Source organism: Gopherus flavomarginatus, chromosome 2 (assembly GCF_025201925.1).
Source record: "Gopherus flavomarginatus isolate rGopFla2 chromosome 2, rGopFla2.mat.asm, whole genome shotgun sequence".
Classification (NCBI taxonomy): domain Eukaryota; kingdom Metazoa; phylum Chordata; order Testudines; family Testudinidae; genus Gopherus; species Gopherus flavomarginatus.
Genome location: NC_066618.1, coordinates 286,957,306 through 286,978,941, shown reverse-complemented (window position 1 = coordinate 286,978,941; position 21,636 = coordinate 286,957,306). Strand labels below are relative to the sequence as shown.

At 41.0% G+C, this 21,636-nt stretch overlaps 1 protein-coding gene across 4 annotated transcripts in view; it reads left to right on the top strand.

Moving 5' to 3' along the window:
- Positions 1-21,636, top strand: part of ZFAT (zinc finger and AT-hook domain containing) — a 264,317-nt gene that overhangs the window by 239,044 nt on the left and 3,637 nt on the right. For all 4 annotated transcript variants that reach the window (XM_050940606.1, XM_050940605.1, XM_050940604.1 and 1 more), the window contains 2 exons: positions 1,258-1,381; positions 4,078-4,208. In XM_050940606.1, the coding sequence (XP_050796563.1) occupies positions 1,258-1,381; positions 4,078-4,208 (255 nt within the window). The remainder of the gene's footprint in view (positions 1-1,257; positions 1,382-4,077; positions 4,209-21,636) is intronic.

Below are 21,636 nucleotides of genomic sequence, written 5' to 3'. Positions count from 1 at the left end.
AGAATCAACTAATATAATATATATATGATGTTCCTGATTGTAACCGATTTGAATAGCTCAGTTGGACCCATTTTCATAGATAAGAGCCCATTCTAACACACAGTTTAAGCAGCTTCCCTAATGGGAGTCGGGACCCCTCAGGGGGTCGCGAGATTATTAATGGGTGGTTGTGAGCAGTCAACCTCTACTCCAAACCCCACTTTGCCTTCAGCATTTATAATAGTGTTAAACTAAAAACACTTGTATATTTATAAGGGGGGGGGGGGTCGCACTCAGAGGCTTGCTGTGTGAAAGGGGTCACCAGTACAATAGTTTGAGAACCATTGAGCTACCTGGAGTTCATTTCACACCTTCACTCGACACGACTCCTTGACAGAGGACTCCAGGTCAAATGTCTGATTTGGCTGCGTTGTCCTGCAGTCCTTGTGTCAGCAGATTCTGAAAACCACCTCCATGAAAAGAGATTATTGCTCGCGAGTGAACAGAAATGGGATCTTTGTGGACAGTCACTTGAAGAAGAGTGGTGTCTTAGTCTGCAGTAACTGTGATTCTTCGAGATGTGTTATCCACTTGCATTCTACAACCCACCCTCCTGCTCTGCTACTGCAGAATCCTGTATCACTTGGATTCTGCTTTAGGGAAGAAACTCAAGGGTCATTGTGGCTGACCCAACGGCTGTGTCCTTGGCTATTGGGAGCAAGTGTGGTCCCAACAAACACTGCTCTTCAGAAGAATCTGATCTCATGTGCATGGGGCACGTGCAAACCAGAAGTTGGAATACTTGTGGGCAACTTATCTCTTTTTGCAAGGTAAGTAGCCAGTCTTCTTGACACAAAAGGTCATTTTCTGGCTTCAAAGGAATTTGTCCAAATTCATATTGACAGTATAGCTAAAAGGAGAATTTGGCCCAAAATATCTTCCTTAGAGTCTAATAAGTGTGTGATTATGTTATTAATTATAAATTACATACACAATAAAAAGAAAGTCAAATTAACATGGCATTTTGTAAATGAACTTGATGCAACTATGTGGAAGTCTAATAGAAGTATAAATAAGTTTATGTGGTGAAATCTTGGCTCCCATTGAAATCAATGGCAAAATTTCCATGGACTCCCACAGGGCCAGGATTTCTCATGTTCTTCCATAAAATATGCTGTTATAAATCTGTCATCCAGTTTTTCCCTATTTAAATTTGGGGTACCAAGTGCCCTCTGTAATTCTCAAGAGTTAAAATGAGATAATTGACCTGTTTTTTAGCTAACAACTGAAATGTCTGAGGAATCATCCACTCAGTATCTGCACATCACAGAGGCTGAAGACGTTCAAGGAACTCAGGCTGCTGTAGCTGCATTACAAGACCTAAGATATACCTCTGAGAATGGTAAGGGATATTTTTAGTTTCAAAGGGTAGACTAGATCTTTTTCATCAGAGTTCACAACTCTTGGGAATACAGTGGAAAACTTGAAAAGGAAATATTTATTCTTCTGTATTGATTTTACCAGGGTATTTTCTATATGGTAGTGAGGTACTAATACTATAGTGTGGTAAACATTTATATGTAAGGTCATCCATAATAGTTTTTAAAAGGACAGTGTCAAGTTTTTGGGCCCACAGTGTGGTCTACTACAGGGGTTCTCAAGCTTTTTTCTTTCTGAGCCCCCACACCCTCCCAACATGCTATAAAAACTTCATGGCCCACCGGTGCCACAACAACTGGTTTTCTGCATATAAAAGCCGGGACCTTGCCTTGGGGGACTAGGGGACAGAGCAGTTGCCTGGGGCCACAGGGGCCCCTGTGAAGCTAAGCTGCTCAGGCTTTGGCTTCAACCCCAGGTGGTGGGGCTCAAAACCTCGGGCTTCAGCTTTCTGACCTAGGCCGCAGCAAGTCTAATACTGGCTGTGCTTGGCAGATCCCCAAAACCTGCTTGCAGACCCCCAGGGGGCCCTGGATCCCTGGTTAAGAACCTCTGGTCTGCCATAAAGCAGTTAGAAACTGATTAGGCATGTCGACCAAAATTTTTTTTCTTCATTTTTCATTCATCTTACTGTTGATAAGAAATTATAACTAATTACCACTGCATACCCAAAGAATTAACAATGTGCACACATCTGTATATACAGTGATCATCAATAAATCATCAGCATCTATTACACTACTGTTTTTGACCTTACTATGGTATTAGTGGAATTTTCGGCATGAATTATAGAAAATATCATGGTACAGACAAATAGCATGGCAGAATAAGTGTTGACTGTTTAATTGCAATCCTCTAGATAACATTTTTGCCTTGCTGCAAGAGTCAACCAGCCAGCAAAGGATGTACAGTTGAACAGCTAATCTACCATATTCTCAGTTAATTATGATAGTACACAAACAAGGAAGTAAGACCGCCAGAGCTGTATTGGCTTGTGTTTGACAAGAAACAGGGGAGCACTAATTAATATTTGCTAAATGGAAAATGACAAAATTGGGAGGGAAAGAAGAAATTATTTTCAGGCTTCTCAGAATACTAAAACAACAGAACTGAGTATGTGAGTATGAGTTTGATGAAAAGATATAAACAAGTGTCTCTCTGATGCTGCCTAACAGAGTACTTATCATAGGATCCCATTTTTGCAATGGATCCATTGCTATGACTTAGTATAGTCATTCTTGAACTGTATATTGTTCACCATTGACCCTTGACCTGAACTTGGAGGGATGATAATTTTGGGTAACACATTGGTAGCAGAATGGAATTTTCAAGCATATTAAATGAGGATGTATTACTGATAATTTATATATATTTTATGCATTTTCCCCCAGTGGGAATTCTGAATGAATCGGAGGAATCCTTTGCAATCTTTGCCCAGTCATGCATATGTTTAAATTTAAAATAAGCACAATATGGGTTAAGTTTAAGCATAAAGCTTTCAAAACATATTTTGTTAGTTTAGTGTTTCAAGTTTTGTTCAAAATATTTGTTTGACATATTTCCTTGAAGAGAAGTAACATCTTATCCAGAGGCAGAGTTATACAGTCTCACACTAGAACAAATTAAAACATACATTAAAACAAGCAGAAATAGTTTTCAGTTCCCTAAATAAAATAATGTTGACTCGTACAAATAACAGCATGTCAACTTCTTCATATTTGAAACTAAGTTATATTGGCCATGTTCTCCCCTGGGTGGAGTTTGGGGTTAGGGACTCAGTTATGGCCCCCTTTTTCTATGGGATCATCTGCCCCTGCCCCAGCATCAGTTAAAGCAGCTTAGTGACTGCTCTAACATATGCAGACTGAGTATCAACATAACATAGCTCTGCCAGGTTCTTTCCGTCCAGAGACAGCTAAAACACGGATAGGTGGGCAGCAGGGATAGGAGTTCCTCACCACAAAAGGAATTTTTCACTGACTAGCTATGGCCATGTTTTGTCCCCTTCATGTTGCTATAGGGTCATAATCTCAGTTCCGTATTTTCTGTAAACTGACTATTTGTCCGGCAGAGCCACACACGCTGAAAACATGAAAAAATGTGGCAAAACAGCTATACATATAGAATAGTCAGGCATGATCTTTCTAAAGAGAATTCATTTTCCCCTTCAGCACGTTACTGACAAGGGTGGTGGTTCTGGATTGAGAGGAATTGCAGATTGTCAAACAGATGGTAATGGTAGACAAACAGTATACTAAATAGCTGTCCTGATTATTATAACTTTAGAGTCTAGATTCTGTTAATGCTGAACCCTTAGCAAATACTCATTCGGAGTCATAAAGCTTTGCAGCTTTGTAGTTTACAGTTACTGCTGTAAGCTCTACCTATTGATTGTTTAATCAATACATTCTTTTAGATCACTGTTAGATATGGGTAAAAATGAACTATGCAAATACCCATCCTGTTCCTAAGGACACTTATTTTGTGAATACTTTCTCCCATGGATCCACTGTTAAAATGTCATGTTATTGAGCTGTTGTTATGTATAGCAAGAGTTCTACATGTGGGGGTGGAGGCCAGAGAGAGAAGAACATTTTGATTCATGGAGCTTTAGAGCTGTCTTGGCTATAATTGTCTTGTGCCCATTATCTTTCTGATAAGGTGAAAGACTTGATTCCACTGCTGTAAACATCCTTCAGCAAATCATTGAGTTGGGGTCAGAGACCCATGATGCTGCTGCTGTTGCTTCTGTAGTTACCATGGCACCTGGAACTGTTACAGTGGTAAAGCAGGTAAGAGCACTTCTGTTTCTTAGAAAATATACATTTTATTATTATTTTTTTATAAAATATGTATTTATTTCACAAAGGAACTTCTGTCTCTCTAAATGAAAGTACAGTGAAGGCCAACTTTCAAATAAGAATTAAAGGATTGACTCATTCAGTAGAATTCCGCATTCTGTCGTAGGCAGGTGGAATTTTTTACTTGTGTGCATAAAGGTTGGATATTTGTGCATAATAGTTGTTTGATTACTTTCTCTATGTGTGAGCGTCCAGCTTTTTTTCAACATAAGATGTCAAAAAAATTAATTTCAGGCTTTTTAGAACAGTAGTTTGTTAGTAAATTTATTCATCGTGTTTTTATTTTGCATTAAGCTAAGATAGCATTAGCTCTTAAACAGCTATTTTTTCCTGGAAAATGGCTGTAAAAGGAGCATATTTTGTATTCCCCCATGTAATCAGCTCTACTGATATTTGTGATAAAAATAAGGTTTTGTTTTTTATTTGATTGATTGATTGATAGATTGACTACTTTTCAGATTCTTAATGCTACAGAACCAACACCACTCAGGGTTTGTCTTCACTGAACAGTTAACTCTAGTTGTAGCTCAGGCATTACCCCTAACTCGAGTCCTGTCCACACACAAAACCGCTTAACTTGAATGTGGTGGTAGCTCAAGATGACTGGCCCCTCAGGGCCCTCACCAGCTGTTAACACAATCACTGTGCAGTAATCCAATCATTCTTTTTATCTGGAGAATTATTTCACAGTGTGGCTGCTTTCTGCTGAGCTGAGCTGAGCTAACTCAACAAAAGTTAACTTGAGTATAGATAATTCGAATTTACACTGTATTAAAGATATAGTCACAGAGAAATGAGCTGGATTCTGATCTTCTGTGTGTATCATTAACATAATTTTTTACCAAGTTCCAATCAGATATAACTGTGCAATCCCCTGAACAAAACAGGGTTGCATAGGTGTCACTAAGGGCATATTTGGCCTAAAAAAATTGGTGGTTGGTGATAAATGGGAGGAAAAGAAACCAAGCATGACTTTCAGAGCCCATGTGGAATTAGCAAGGTAACTATGGTCAGTTTCCTTTTTTCATATGTTTTGTCTGGTGGTGTGGAAGTCTGGAATTCTGGAATTCAGGTGCATGTAATGTGCTGCTACAGCTTCTTTATATGTATAACAGGGCACTAAAAATGTAATATACTTTACATTGCTGTCCACTTGTGCTTTTTCGAAATGGCTTCTTGATGTAGTTTCATTAACCACATTCCACTTCTTTTTCTTTCCATTAGAGGCATGGCAGCCCTCAGATGAGGACTAAACTTAATTTGGACTCAGCTCTGCTTGCCGCAAGCTCTTAATGACTGATACTGTTGTTGAAGTCAAACTCTAGTTGATTAGGTGACAGCAGAATTCCCTTTCTGGACTAATACACTGTGCAGGGTTGTCATTAGTTTGAGAGGTAACAGCAGAAGCAAGGAGACAAAAACTAATTACCAGCCAGGTTTAGAATGCGGCTTGGTGTTTTGAAGAGCTTAATTTTTTATTTTTTTTTATGGGTAGATGTAATCAAATCCACACTCTGCCAACATGCATTCGTTACTTGTTCTCAGCAACTGCACATAAGTCCTTACTGTTAAAGTCTTTAATGATGTACAACTACGATATTTGAGGGGCTTTCTGTTGCCCTACTTCTCATTTCAAAGATTTCAAATTAAAATTGGGATTCTTGAAGAAGAGTTTATTAGCTGGCCAAAAAGCCATGATTCTGCATTCAAGAAAGAGGACAACTTGGGCTAAAAACCTGCCCTGGTTTAATGGAGAAGTGAAGGCAAGAATTAGAAATAAACAAATTATTTATAACAAATAGAAGAAGTGAGAAAATAGATAGTAATTGCCATAAATTAGTCAGAAGTTACGAAGAATAGAAAATTGATAAAGTAATTTAAGACAAGGAAAATCTATAACTGACAGGGATAAGGACAACGCGGAGTTTTTTACAGTATATTAGAAACAAAAGAAATCCTAGCAATAGCATAGGCCTGGTACTAGAGGAAGATGGTAAAATTATTAATGATGCAAAAAAGACATTAGTGTTCTATAAATATTTCTGTTCTGTACTTGGGGAAAAGCTGAATGGTGTGTTCGAATCACTTAAGGATAATAGACTACTTACCAGTCCATTAGTAACTAAGGAGGATGTTAAACAAAATCTACTAGTGATGGTGATATATATTTTTAAAGCAGAAGGTCCAGATAACTTGCACCCAACAGTCCTGAAAGAGTTGGTCCTAAAAGAAATCTCTGACCTGATTATATTAATTTTTAATAAATCTTGGAATATTGAGAAAATTCCAGAACACTAGAAGATTGATAATGTTGTGCCAGTGATCAGATTGGCAAATGGGATGACTTGGGTAATTACAGGAAAGAGGCTGACACAGGATCTTGGTGGCTGCTATCTTGGTCTGTTCCGTGGAGTGGTCCTTGAGGAGCCAGACATCCAAATATGAAAAGAGACCATGATGTCCCACTGACATAGGTGGGCTGCTGCTGCTGAGTGTACCTTCCTTAAGACCCTCAGGGCCATGGAGAGCCCAAAGGGAAGGACACATTATTGGTAATGATCCGAGTCTATGAAAAAATGCAGAATGCATTTGTGGGAGGGATAAATAGGCACATGAAAGTAGGTGTCTTGAAGGTCAAATGCGATGAACCAGTCCCATGGATCCTGGGATAGGATTATGGTAGCTAGTGTCACCATCCTGAAGTGCTACGATAGGATGTAGGTGTTCAAGTTCCTGAAGTCTAACGTCAGCTTTCAGCCACCACCTGTTTCGGGAATCAGGGAATATAAATAAGGCGGGAAGTAGCTGGAAACAATAGACACCCACAGTTGCTGCATCTCAAGCCCACAGGTGGGTGAGAAGGAACTAGAGCAGTGGTGGGTCTGCATCACTTTGTATGCCTCACTTGGGATCATGAAACTGTGCTTTGTGCAGGTGCAGACCCTGCTATTTATAATCTCCGATCAAGGGTGCGTGGGTGCACACACACCCTGTGGTGGAGCACCCATAGGGACATATATTCAAAGGAGGAGGAGAAGTTGTTTACCTGTACAGTAATTTGTGTTCTTTGAGATGTTTTGTCTCCATGGGTGCTCCACCTCCCATTGTCCTTCCCCTCTGCTGTGGAATCTTCTGTGTTTCATGGCCAAAAAAGTACTGGAGCTGTGGCGGGTCTGCAACTCCTTATCGATGCACTGCTATGTACAGGCACAAACCCACAAACATTGCTGTTTACAATCTTCGGTCGAGAGTGTACTGACACTCAGTTAAGCACCCATAGGGACAAAACATCTTGAAGAACTCAAGTTATTGCACAGTTCAGCAATGTCTCCTAGCTAATCTAGTAATCTTAACTCAGTTTGGCATAGGAGCACTAAACTCCTCCTCACAGGTGCCACTCCACTCCCAGCACACTGACCTCAAATCTTGGTTCCCCATAGTCCCCCACATCCCTATTCACCTTCTCCTGTTTCCCCAAAGACCTATGCAATCACTCATGCCTTCCAGGGTTAGTCTACACAGCAATGTAAGACTAAGGTTAGTGGAACTTGAGTCAGCTGACCTCTGTCAGGGAACCCTGGGCTTGAGAGTCTACCTTGCATTTTAACCCTTGGTTAAGGATTTTCTGATCCATGCTCGAATTTAGTGCTCTGGCAGTGCACAGACATGAGTCACAGTAACCCTATCCTGGAGTGCCTAGCTTGCCACTCTCCTCCCCCAAAAAAGTGTTGACTCTCTAGCCCTAAGAATGTGTTGCATTGTGGGAAAACTCTACTGCCCACTCTGTTTCCTAACTCTGAGAGTGTTATTGATGGGACTCAGGTGCCCATAAGGAGCTCATGATTACATACACCACATAATTAGCTCCTCTGGTGGCTGGCTCAGTAGAATAACTGCAATTTGAGAAGGCTTTATACTGAACTACCACCTAATCTGAGAATTGGGCTGTCCCTCTCTAAACTGTATCACATTGGCAGGAAAATGCCCATGTGCTTCTGTCCTGAGGATAATTAGGACATCAATCCCCAGGGCTGTCAAACTATTAAAATGAAATTTTGCAATTCTTAATTTTTAAAATGGGACATTCAATGAAGCTGTTTTTGTTTGGTTGGCTTTTTATTTATTTTTGTCTGTTTGTTTTGAAGTTTGACATAAAATGTAGGTTTCAGAGAAAAACACACACATACACTTAAATGGCTGCTGCTGGGTGCAGTGCATCCCCAGGCCTTGGGGAGCAGTGTGCTCCAGCCTCCCCTGGGGAGCTCTTATCCCTGACCCTGCTGCACCCCAGGAGGCAGAGGTATGGGAACCTCAGGAGGCTGTGGGGAAATTTGAGGGCTGGCTACTACTCACTGCCCTCACAATACACGCTGCTCAGGCACCCCTGTACATGAGCTACAGGGAGGGCAGGGGAGGCCCAGGAGTAAGGGGACCAAGCAGCTGCCCTGCAAGGATGGGGAGCGGCAGGGCTCCTGGCTCAGCATGGCTGAGGGAGGGATGACCCCCAACATCCTGGCAGCTGGGAGCTGCCTCCCGCCTGTCAGCTTTGCTCCCTGCTCCATGCAAGCTCTGCAGAGCAGCAAGGAGAAGCAGGAGCTGCTTCTGCCATGAGAGGAGCAGGAAGACGGAGCGTGCTCTGCCAGGCAGTAACGACGCTTTGGGCCGCTGCGCTGGATCCCTGCAGCACTGCTCCTCTGCCACTGGGAACGGCAAGATACATCCGGAGGACTTTTGGGACCCGAGTCAAGCTGAGGCCATGTGCACACAGGAAAGAAATCGGGCTTGGACCCTAGGTCCCTGATTAACACAGCCCTCCAGTCGTGCAGGGTCCTAGTACCCTAGGACCAACCCTAGGTGAGCACAATTGGTGCGTTGACACAAGGGGAGGTAGGATTGAGCCAGGCCTCACAGTGCTCTGTAAACATAGCACACTCATTCTGCCTCCTGCTCCTCTACATACCAGCTCATCTCTCCTTCCCCATTCTTCCTAGCTTGGCTCCTTAAAGCACAGCTGATGACTCAGGATGGCAGCCTGAGGAGATAGAAGTAGCTGTAGGATCTAAGAAGTTCCTTTGGCTAATCTTGCTCAAACTCAGTTATTTATCTTGAATACAAGCACTGATTCTTAATGTTTAATTTTTATGTTTTCAAATTATCCAAGATGTCATCAGCGTGAGTATGTGTGTGTGAAGTTCAGCGTTTATGGGGAATGTGATTGTTTAGCCAGGGGAACCCAAAGAAGTGCAATGGAAATGGCAACATTTCAAAAAGAACACAAGAATGGCCACACTGGGTGAGACCAAAGGTCCATCTAGCCCAGTATCCTGTCTTCTGACAGTGGCCAATGCCAGGTGCCCCAGAGGAAACGAACAGAACAGGTAAATACCAAGTGATACATCCCCTGTTATCCATTCCCAGCTTCTGGGAAAGAGACTAGGGACACCATCCGTGTCCATCCTGGCCAATAACCATTGATGGACCTATCCTCCATGAACTTATCTAGTTCTTCTTTGAACCCTGTCATAGTCTTGGCCTTCACAACATCCTCTGGCTCATTTTAAAAGGATCACTTCAAAAATGTTTCCTTTGCACAAGTTAGTAAATATTTTACTAAAAAATTAGGTAGAAATTTATTTGGCTCATGAAGAGTTACTCTGCCAAATTTGGAGACTACATTCAATCTTTAAAGTGAAAAACAGGGATTTCAGTCCTGCTTCAAGTGCAAATTACAAAACAACTATAACAATGGAGTCACTGCCAACATCCCCATAATCTATACCTATATATATAAAATAGGAATGAAGTGGCTAAGAATTACCCGTAACTGGGTCTCCATACTTTATATCCAGGTCATGGAGTGCTGTCTAAAAAGGAGGGGTTGCCCCCATATGGCGTCACAACATCACATCTTCTTGCAGTTTCAGGCCTCATGGCAAAGAGTCCTTGACGTTGTCCTTGCTGGCCAGTCCTAACTTGGCTACAGTATCTCAGGGGGAGGGGGGAGGGGCAAAAAAAACAGATCCCCTGTGGTAACACCTAGTGGCAAGCGTGGGGTAAGGATAGAGAAACCCCGGCCCACCCTACTCCACTGGGTTCCGACCCAGGGCCCTGGGAAACCGGTAACCTCCTTATTCAGGATTCAAGTGTTGGTTCCCAGTGCATTCCCTGGGTCACTTCCTACCCTTGAGCCCACTTTGGAGCTGTCCTCCATAGGCAGCAGCTTGGCGTCTCTGTCTGGTGGACTTTCCATAGCATAGCTTGGCGTCAGTAGCTGGTGGACTTTCCATAGCATAGTCCGGGATACCCCCCTTGGCAGTCTGGAGAGCTGACAGTTCTTCAGCAGGAGTCTGTGGCACACATCCATCCTCTTCCTCAGCCAGCCACAACTGAGCTGATGAGTTTCCTTTTATCTGGTCCCTCCACAGGGAACATGGGCAGCAGGGACAAGGGGGCAGGTCCTCTTGGGCCCAAAGTGATTGGTTTACCCTCACTTGACCAGTGCAGGGTTGAGAGGCCCCATCACAAACAATATTAATTAAAATTATTTTGTTTTAAGTAATGGGACCTTTTTTTCAGTAAAAGAGTGAGAGAGAGAATTAACATTTTCCTGAAATGCTGCCAGTAAGAAACTGCAACTATAAACCACAAAACTTTAAAATAAATTATTATTTCAATTACTCTTTCTCCCTCCAAATCAATTTTTTTCTCATCATCTTAACACAAACATCTTGTGCCTTGGATACTCCTACTTTCTTGCTATCTTAGTAGAGAAAGGCAGTTTGTATTAGAAAGGAATTCACTCCTTCACTTTTCAACCTACAGCCCCTTGCCACTGAGTTTACAATCTTAAACAGCTTGACGTAAATCAGTTCTTTTCCCTTCCCTTTTACACTTCAGTGTGATCTCTCGTTCTTCTTTTCTGCTAGCCCTGATGCCAAATTAGTATAAGTGCTGATCTTGTATCAAATCCTAGAAACCTTTTGCTTCTCCTTTCCTGCATCTTTCTCAATATTTCCATTGTCCAACAAACATAAAAAACCAATTGTGTCCTGAATTGAGGTCGTATAGAGGCAGAATTGGCCCAGGAAGAAAAATGGACCTGAAACTGAGTCACGGTAAATTGCCTCATTCTATCCTTGGAAAGTACAAATACCAGTTTTTAAAGCAGCATTTCTGTGCATTCTTCTGTAACAGGTTTATTCATTCTGATGTAATTTGTGTTGTAGATTCACAATCTTTTCCTAGACCTACTGTGAAACCTACTTTTTTTTGTCTACCAGTTCAACTACCTGCTTGTCCACAAGCATATTCTTTATTCCCTGTATTCATGCTGATAATCTTTTACCAAATTCTGTATATTCAGTGTAGTCATATTATCTGGCCTCTTGTTTGTCTTCCTTCCTGCCAGAGGATTGCTTTTAAGATTATAATCCAGTCCATTTTTCTTGATCTTTTAAAAACTTTAAACAGCATTAACATGACTCTGCTAAGTCATCTGCTACTTGTCTTACCATGGAAAACAGAAAAGCCTTGGACAGCAATTTTTTTTATAGCTGGCTTGAGCCTGATGCTTTGTCAACTTTTAATTACTCTGAATTCCTAACTCTTCTCCCTTTTGTGATTTTAAGACATGGTCATATTTCACTTTCCCACTGAAAATTTTATTTCATGTTCTATCCTATGACCTTGAGTTTCTCATGTGGATTGTTGGACAAAAAAATCATTCAGGGTATCAGCAGTATATCAGCATCATCTGTCACTAAGTTCCCACCTTGGTCCTTTAATGGCCTGACTGAGTCCTTGCTTAAAAGTTTTGTTCTTCTTTTTCTAAAACAACATTTATTTCAGATACTCCTATTTCCTGTATTATTTTTATGTAATTTTTTCCTTAGAAACCCACTTTTCTTTTTCATGCACGCTGAAAGTGTGCTGTCAGCCTTTTCCCTGAATATTTGTTAGTCCTTCAAAGCTGTTCTCATATTTCTATATTTGCATTATGAACTTTCTTCTAAGCCTTAAGTGCTTAGAACACATGGAGCTTTTAAAAATAACAAACTCTTGCTGCAATTTTCCCCACACCTTGTTACATAATAGAATAATCTTTTTCCACTGTCCTCCCTGAGTCTTCTTCTCCCAGTACATTGTTCCTTCCAACTTTTATCCAGGAACTAACTCAGTCTTTCATACTTGACCCCTGAACATTTTTTGCCCTTGTCCCTCGAACCATGATTTAATTTCAATCCTAATGATTCAGTGTTCAGTACTTGCAAAATCCTACATTATGAGCTCAATCAGATGCCTACTCCTCTTGAAGGGAATGGGATGTTTGCCATTGACTTAAGTAGGAGCAGTCTTATCTTAGCGTTTTGAGTCCTGACAATACTAGGTACAGTACTAGATATCAAATCTAATCATCCTTTTTTGATTGTGTAGTCATTTCTTAATTCTGGTGAGGTGGAAAAGAACATACCGTTTTACGCTGCCCTGTTTCCATGAAGCTGTGATGTGTAGTCTGATAGGATGTATTTTACATGGTGGAGGTATATTATGACATAGCCAAAAGCAGGACCAGATTAAGGGGTCAGGTTTCAGAATGGAGACAGAGGTGCCCCTCAGGCATCTATACTGGGACCAATGCTATTCATAAATGTTTTTGAAAAAGAGGTAAACAGCGTGCTGGCAAAATTTGCCAAGATAATTAAGTCCAAAGCTGACAGCGAAGAGTTGCAAAGGGATCTCACAAAACTGAGTGACTTGGCAACAAAATGTCAGATGAAATCCAATGTTGATAAATGCAAAGTAATGCATATTGGAAAACGTAATCCAAACTTTATATACAAAATGATGGGGTCTAAATTAGCTATTACCATTCAAGAAAGAGATCTTGGAGTCAGTGTGGATAGTTCTCTGAAAACAGCCACTCGATGTGCATCATCATTATCATCATCATGTTCCCATTATGTCTCTGGCATTTAGGGCAGCAATGAAGCTCCTCCACTCCTGTCTGTTTCTGGCAAGTCTTTCAATGGTCCCCAGCTGTGTCCCAGGTTTTTCAGTTCGGCTTCCACAGCTCTTCACCATGTTGTTTTCAGGCGGCCTCATTTTCGCTTGAAAACAACATGCAGCAGCAGTAAAAAAGCCAACAGTCTGTTAGGATCCATTAGGAAAGGGAAAGGTGGTAAGACCAAAAATATCATAATGCCACTATAAAATCCATGGTACGCCAACACCTTGAATACTACGTGGAGTTTTAGTTACCCTATCTCAAAAAAGAGATGTTAGAACTGGAAAAGGTACAGAGAAGGGCAATAAAATTTATTAAGAGTCTGGAACAGCTTCCGTATTAGTAGAGATTAAAAAGACTGGAACTTGACAGCTTGGAAAAGAGAGGACTAAGAGAGGATACAATAGAGGTCTATAAAATTGTGACTGGTATGGAGAATGTGAATAAAGAAGTGTTATTTATCCCTTCACATGCAATCGCATGATGTGCGTGTCCCTAGCCTCTGGTTGCCAGATGCTGGGAGTGGATGACAGGAAGGGTCACTCGATTTCCTGTTCTGTTCATTCCCTCAGAAGCACCTGAAGTCTGCAGGTCCAGCTCCCTTTGATGAGGCAGGACCAAGTAAACCTAAACCATCCCTGAGAAGTGTTTGTCCAAGCTTTTCTTAAAAGAGCTCTGGTCATGGGCATTTTACAACCTCCCTTGGAAGCCTATTTCGTAGCTTAACTACCATTATAGTAAGAAAGCTTTTCCTAATCTCTTAGATAAATCTCCCTTGCTGCAGATTAAACCCATTACTTCTTGTCCTACCTTCAGCTGACATGGAAAACAATTGATCGCCATTATCTTTATAACAGCTGATAACGTATTCGAAGAATGTTATCAGTCTTTTCTCCAAACTGAACATCTTCATTTTTTAACCTGTTCTAATAGGACACATTTTTTTAAACATTTTATCATTTGTGTTGCTGTCCTTGGGATTCTCTCCAGTTTGTCCACATCTTTCTTTAAAAATGGCACACAGACCTGGACTCGGTACTCCAGCTGAGGCTCACCGGTGCTGAGTGCAGCAGGACAGTTACCTCCTCTATCTTACCTGTAGCACTCCTTTTAATGCACCCAGAATTATATTAGTCATGGGATCCAGAATTCGCCCCTAGTCCCTTTCGCCAGTACTACCGTATAGCCAGCTATTCCCCATTTTGTAGTTGTGCGTTTGATTTTTATTTCACAAGTGAAGTACTCTGCACTTGTCTTTATTGAAATCCATCTTGTTGATTTCAGACCAGTTCTCTAATTTGTCAAGGTAATTTTCAATTTTAATTGTGTCCTTCAAAGTGCTTGCAACCTGTCCCAGCTTGATGTCATCTACAAATTTTATAAGCATACTCCCCACTCCATTATCCAAGTCATTAATGAAAATTCATCAGCTTTTCCCTATATGATCATAGATATATTTACATATAGTCTGTTTTAGCTCCTTTCATAAGTTCTGATGTCCCCAAAAACTCTAGGTTTCCACATACTATAGAGAGATTTACAAAGCATCCATCTTAAAAGTCCAGGCACTTCTATACCATGCATTGTAGGGTCACTGTTAGTGCCTTGGCTAACAAAGCTTTCAAATGAAGTGTTCTAGGGCATAAATTCAGTAATCTTGTGGGGTGATTGGTTGGTTTTGTTTTTTAAAGGGAAAAAGGGTCAAGTAGTATGTATTCTTTTTTCAAGACGTTTCCCTATGAGCACTCCAAATCAGGATATGCACACCCCTGTGCAATCTTAATTGGTGTCAGAAGACCAGATCGTAGGCGGTCTGCCTGGTGGTCAGAGTCCAAATGCCAGAGCCAAAGGTCAAGACAGAATTAGACACATTCATGGAAGGTAGATACTTCGAAGGTAGATCCATCAATGGTTATTAGCTGAGATGGTCAGGGACACAACCCCTATCCTCCAGTTGTCCCATAATCTCCAAATTCCAGAGGCAGGGATTGGACAACAAAGGATGGATCACTCGAAATTGCCCCAGCCTGCTCATTCCCTCTGAAACAAATGGCACTGGCCACTGTCAGAAGACAACATACTGAGCTAGATGGACCATTGATCTGACCCAGTATGGCCATTCTTATTTTCAGATGCAGATTTTCTTATCTGTACAGATTTGTGTATAAAAAGTCTCAACACAACTTCCAGCTAGTGTGCAAATTCAAATAATTCTCTCCATCAGTTTTTTAACCAGCAGCCTATTCAGACTCCCATCCCTATGTCAAGTTTCACCTCAGGATATTTTAGTATTTTAGTATTCACATAATACAGATGGATTCTCTTGTTCAGCTTTTCAATTTACTTTTATTGAAATACTGATTCATTCCTGGGTCTGAAATATGGTAAACATATTGTAATGTCCCAGGAACAGTTGCCCTACTGGCCTCATTTATGCTCTTCTTTTCTACATGATTTTTATTTATTTATGATTATTCACACCCCCACCCACGCACACACACACATACACAGAGTTTCATCAGTTCCAGTGCTAATCAGGACATTGACTCTGCCTCCATTCAAAGTTTGATATTAACTGTCCTATATGTGAAAGTTGTTTGTAGTGTTACTGTAGCCACATTGGTCCCATCGCATCAGGGAATGGGCCACCCAAATACCCTGAGAAAATCTGCTTTAGTACAGTACACCCCTAGTTGTCACCTACCACCCCACACTGGAACCCATATGGATTATAAACAGTTACAACCCATACCTGATGGGAACCACATCCTGAAAGAAATCTTTCCCAAACTTCCTCTTTAGTCCTTCAAACAACCACCCAACCTCACAAAGATCATCATCAAAAGCAAGCTCCCCACAGACTAGGACCCACCAAATCACAGGGGCACCAGACCCTGCCATGACAACAAATGCAAAACCTGCAGACATATCTCTCCTGCTACAATGATCAACCCCCTCCCCCTGCCCACAACACACCTTTCAATATCCATGGGTCCTACATACACCTCTTGCAACATTCTTTGGGGGACTCACAGGGCTCTGCGTTTGGTCCCCCTCTTCTCACTTTACACCTTATCTCTGGTACCCTCAACTGCAAACACAAATTCACAAAGACCATCTCTGTGGTAACAACTCATAGGTCTACCTCTGTACTCCAGACCTGCCTCCTTGTGTCCAGGCTAACTCATTATTTTTCTTTAAATTTGTCCTTAAAACTCTACTTTCCTTTGATGCCTACAAAAATGTTGACAGTGGTTTAGGCTGCTGGTATGCTGATATCACTGTCTGTCATCCTGACCAGTATTGTCTTGTTTCCTCATACTTCCTCCCTCAGTCTGTCTGCATCCATCTGTAGGCTCTTGTCTTATACTTGTAAGCTCTCTGGCGCAGATACTGTCGTTTTCTTCTCTATTTGTGCAGCACAGAGCACAACAGGGTCCTGGTGTCTAACTGGGGTTCCTTGATACTGTGGTAATACAAATAATAAATAATAACAACAGGAGAAAGTTGCTCCATTGTCTATGCTCTTCTTCCTCCCACCCCAAACCCACTTGCTAGATTAATCTCCCTACTATCTCTGAACTTTAGAGTGGAACTAAATCTAAATTGGACAAAATGCTTAGCTGTTTTGTAACTTAGCATGGCAAACACTTGATTTTTAGTGTAAATGTATCCCCTTACCGTATCATTAGCTAAGCACTATACATGCTACAGTATTTCCATAGGGTTGGCTTGTCCTACAAATTGGATTTTTTAACAAGCATAAGAAAATATTGGCTTTTCAATCATTTCCCCTTTTATTTTGTTTCCCTCCATCCTTTCATTTCCTAGCCACTTCAGGCTCCAGGAAAGTCCTGCTGGGGCAACAGCAGCCTGTTTCTAAGTTCCAGAAGTACTAATGCAAAGCAAAGATTATGCGTCAGTTTGAAGAAAACCACAGCATAGAATTTTATACTGTAACTTGTCTTCAAAAATAGGCACTTGATGGTATTAGTATGGCCATCATGTTTAAAACTACTGCACATTAAGGGTCTATGCTTCAAAGAATTACCTGCAGCACGGAGGTTCAAAGCCCTGGTCAGTCGACTTGGGTTCATGGGGCTCAGGCAGCAAGGTTAAAAATAGTAGCATAGACGTTCCCACTCAGGCTGGAACCAGGGCTGTGAAACATGGCGAGGGTTGAGGGTCTCAGAGCCCAGGGTCCAGCCTGAGCAGGAATGTCTACACTGGTGTTTTTAGCAGTCAGTTGGCTTGGGCTCTGGGACTTGGTGCCATGGGTTTTTCTTTGTAGTGTAGACATACCTTTAATCTCATCTACACACTTCGGGCTTAATTCAACCCTAGCACCAGCATAAGTGAGAGTGCATTATTCCCAATGGGGGAAAGCTCACCAAGAGAGGAGTTGTAGGAAACCTCTGCTCTGAGGCATGGAGCAGGCAGGCAGTCCCTCATAAGTGGGCAGAGCTAGCTGTGGAGGGATTTTGGCCAGGACTTGTACATTCCCCAAGTATCCTCTGCCAGCAAGGTTCTTGTGGAGCCACATATATCAAGACTGGTCTTACCTGGTGCAATCCCTAGGGAAGATGGCAATGCAAACAGCACCTGACCTTCTCAGAAGGAAGTCTACCTTTGGATGCAGCAGTCCCTGCTGGCACACAAGGTGTGTAAGCTGCATTCTCTCTGCACCATGAGGGATTAATCCAAGCACCTAATTTCTAAGGAAACTTCTTTTTACATGTCCATGGTATTTAAATGTGAAGCTGGCTCTTCCCCTCCTCCCATCATTGTCGGGGTTCTAGGGGATTCTCCCTTCCGCTTTAAAATCACAAAATTCAAAAAGTAAATGTTGCACCTCTGTTTTTCTTAAAAGATTAGATTGTGTGTCAATTATGCCTTACTTATTATTATTTTATTTTATTAATCAGGTTCACGTGATCAAACCCTAGAGTTGGTTTTATTCATCTTTTTCAGTGTGTATTCTGTTTAAGATTTTGTTTTTAATTCAAATTATTTTACTTGACCCATTTGAAAAGTGCATGGAACAAAACAAGGAAATTGTATGCCAGGAAGCAACCACAGACTGGCCACTCTTATTATTCTGGTGCCATTTGCTGTTCAAGGATGGATATATATTCTTTTCTTTTACTTGTTTGTAGTTTCTTGTTTTTGTGTTTATTGTGGTGTCTTAAGATTTATTTAACTGACTATGTGCATAATATTTTGTCTATTTCACCCAGTGTTAGGTCTGGAATTTATTAGTTCAGTCTGCTTAAACGTGCTTCTCTCCCTTAAATTGAGGGGTTCTGATCGAAAGCCCCACGAAATCAATAGAAAGACTGTCATTGACCACTGTAGGCTTTGGATCAGGTCTTTAGATATTGAGCAAGTCCTGCTGACTTCAGTGGAAGCTTTTGGATGTTCATTACTTCTTCAGGTCAGGCCCTCTCATCAGAAGGAGACAATGTTACTGTTTGGTTGTTAACATTTTCTTTCCACCTTCTTTAGTGGTGGGATTTTCATGTCTATTATTAAATAGCTTTTTTACTCAAATTAAAGCAAAAATAGACTTTCTTGCTATATGATTGCCTAGTGTTAGAGGCTGTTATTTCTTTAATCAACAGCTATCTATACTTGTATGTTATTTATAGGTACATACAAACAGTTTTTCAGATATTTGCACTTAGAGTTAAATCCTGGTCCTGTTGAAGCCATTGAGAGTTTTGCCTTTGAGATTGGAACTTAGTCCAGAAAACATATCTGTGCAAGTAAGGATAGCTCAGTGGTTTGAGCATTAGCCTGCTAAATCCAGGGTTATGTGTTCAATCCTTTAGAGAGCCACTTAGGGATTTGGGGCAAAATCAGTACTTGGTCCTGCTAGTGAAGGCAGGGGGCTGGACTCTGACCTTTCAAGTCCCTTCCAGCTCTATGAGATGGGTATACCTCCATTAATTTATTTTATTTATTTACTGAATTGATTTAATATGCCAGCAGAGCATATCGTCAAATTCCTGTTGCCATTCTTTAAGGAATGATAAAGGACCAGATGCCTTTCAGCTGCCTCTCAAACAGAAAAGAGGTCATGGTTGGTAGCCTTGGAAAAAATGGAGATGCCAATAAAAAGAATTGAAGGTTGCATCTCCATTCATTTTGATGACAGCAGACCCAATGTCTCTCCCATTTGAGGGATGTAAATTTACAATATTATACCCTGTGGAACAATCTAATAGGGACCAAGTAGAATGCCTGTAAACACTGAGTTGATTTGAAATGTAAATACCCCAAGTAACACAGCAATTTGTCAAACTAAAAGGATTACCGATAGCTGTCCCAAAGAGATACCAAAAGCGAGAAACACAAGAATAAGAGCATTAAGTCATCTTTACTCTGTATGCCCAGGGTTATAAAAACACACAAACAAAGGCAGGTGGGATGGTTAATTTAACATTCTTTATGCGCCATTTTTGTTTCCAAATAATGTAATTGAATAAGTATTAGATTGCTGCCATTGAATTGAATGAGATTCTGTGTTCTTTTCATTTTATTTTCAAGTCAACTGTGCTTTAATTTTGTACACACACAAGACTTTGTTAAAAATTATGTATGGGTTTTGATTTAGTATAACTAAAACAAGGCGATCTAAACTTCCATTCAGATTGTATTATGCTTGCTTGCAGCTGGCATTACATTCATTGACATTCTCCTGGGCTGAGCCCCATTGTTAGAAGATTGTGTGTGCTGCAGTAACAAAGCACAAGTTAGAGTGAACTAGAGTCCTTTTCGAAATATAACTTGTGTCAAGCATTGCTGTTTGTGTGCAGGTTTCACAGCCAGATGTGGGATTTTAATTGCCCTGCAAATTCAGCTCCCTGTCTGAATCCTCTAGTGATTAGAGGTTTGTCTGGCCTTTATATTTTTGAATAGTGCATTTTGTGTGGAGCCCTTCCTTTCACACTGGATCAGCTACTGGAGCAATTAGTCTCATGAGAGGAGGTGATGATCATGTGAATGGAGATTTCTCTCTGGATTCACTTCTCTCTTCAAAATTTAAGCGTTCATCTTTTTTTTTTTTTAAAAAGTCAACCCTTTCTCTTTGTGTGGATATCCTTCCAAACATAAACCAAAGTGGGTGCAGGAGGTAAATGAACAATAATAAATAACTGGAGATATACCTATCTCCTAGAACTGGAAGGGACCTTGAAAGGTCATGGAATCCAGCCCTCTGCCTCCACTAGCAGGACCAAGCACTGATTTTTGCCCCCGATCCCTATGTGGTCCCCTCAAGGGCTGAACTCATAACCCTGGGTTTAGCAGGCCACTGCTCAAACCACTGAGCTATCCCTCCCCTCCAATAGTGTGCATATTTTTGCAAGTGGACTTGGTCTTTTACCTTTCAAAAATTTAGGCCAAGATTTTCAATAGTGACTAGTGCCTCTGTCATGAGACACCTTAAATAGGCCTGATTTTCAGACAGTAGGTGCAGAGCCTTTAAACATGTTCAAACGAGGCATCCAAAATCACTTCCCAAACTTTAAAATTTTGGCCTTAGCTCTCAGTTTCAACTGTTTTAGAGCTGATTGTTTTAGCAGTAACACTCAGCTACTCTGGAAATGTGAGCAGAACCTGGGTACAGTAGAAGCACTTCTCTGCATCCCCAACTCTGCAGTCTAACCCAATTTGTTGTCCTTCCTCAGGCAAAACTTCATCTGAACTCGTAGAACCAAATTCTGCTGTGTTACCTTATGCTATTCCATTAAGGTAAATGACAATAGCAAGAATTTTCAGGAGTTAAATCCTTTACCAGATGGAGCCCCAGTGTATTCCCACCAGTATATCGCAGACATACAGACAGTGGTCCCCCTCCAGATAATTTAACACCTGAACTTCCTTGTTATTGTTTGACCAAGGGCTTTGTGTAGCCTGCTTAATTGAGTGCAAGTTTAAAGGGGTGTGAGTTCAAGTCCTAAGGGATTGTGGGTCTCTATAAATTGTCTGACCAAAAGGATTTAATATGGAATAAAAAGTTAAAAGAAAAGTCAGTGTATAAAGACAAGGATGAATAGTTAGAAAAACCATCAAATTAGAAAAGATTGTCAAGAAAACATGGTGAATGTAGAGCTTCTTCTATCCTTGCCATCCTCTGCCCCCCAGGACTCAAACACATGCTTCAAATCTTCATTGTAGAGTTTTTTCCCCCAACTAGTGAGGATAAGAGTATTGACCATCAAGTGTTTCCTTGAACTTGATTGTTTCGTTTTTATTACGCTGTTATAGAAGTGTTATATATTAGAGTTGGAAAAAATGAATTAGGTCACCACTTCTCTGCTAATTTAAATAACAAACCCTTTTTCTAATCTG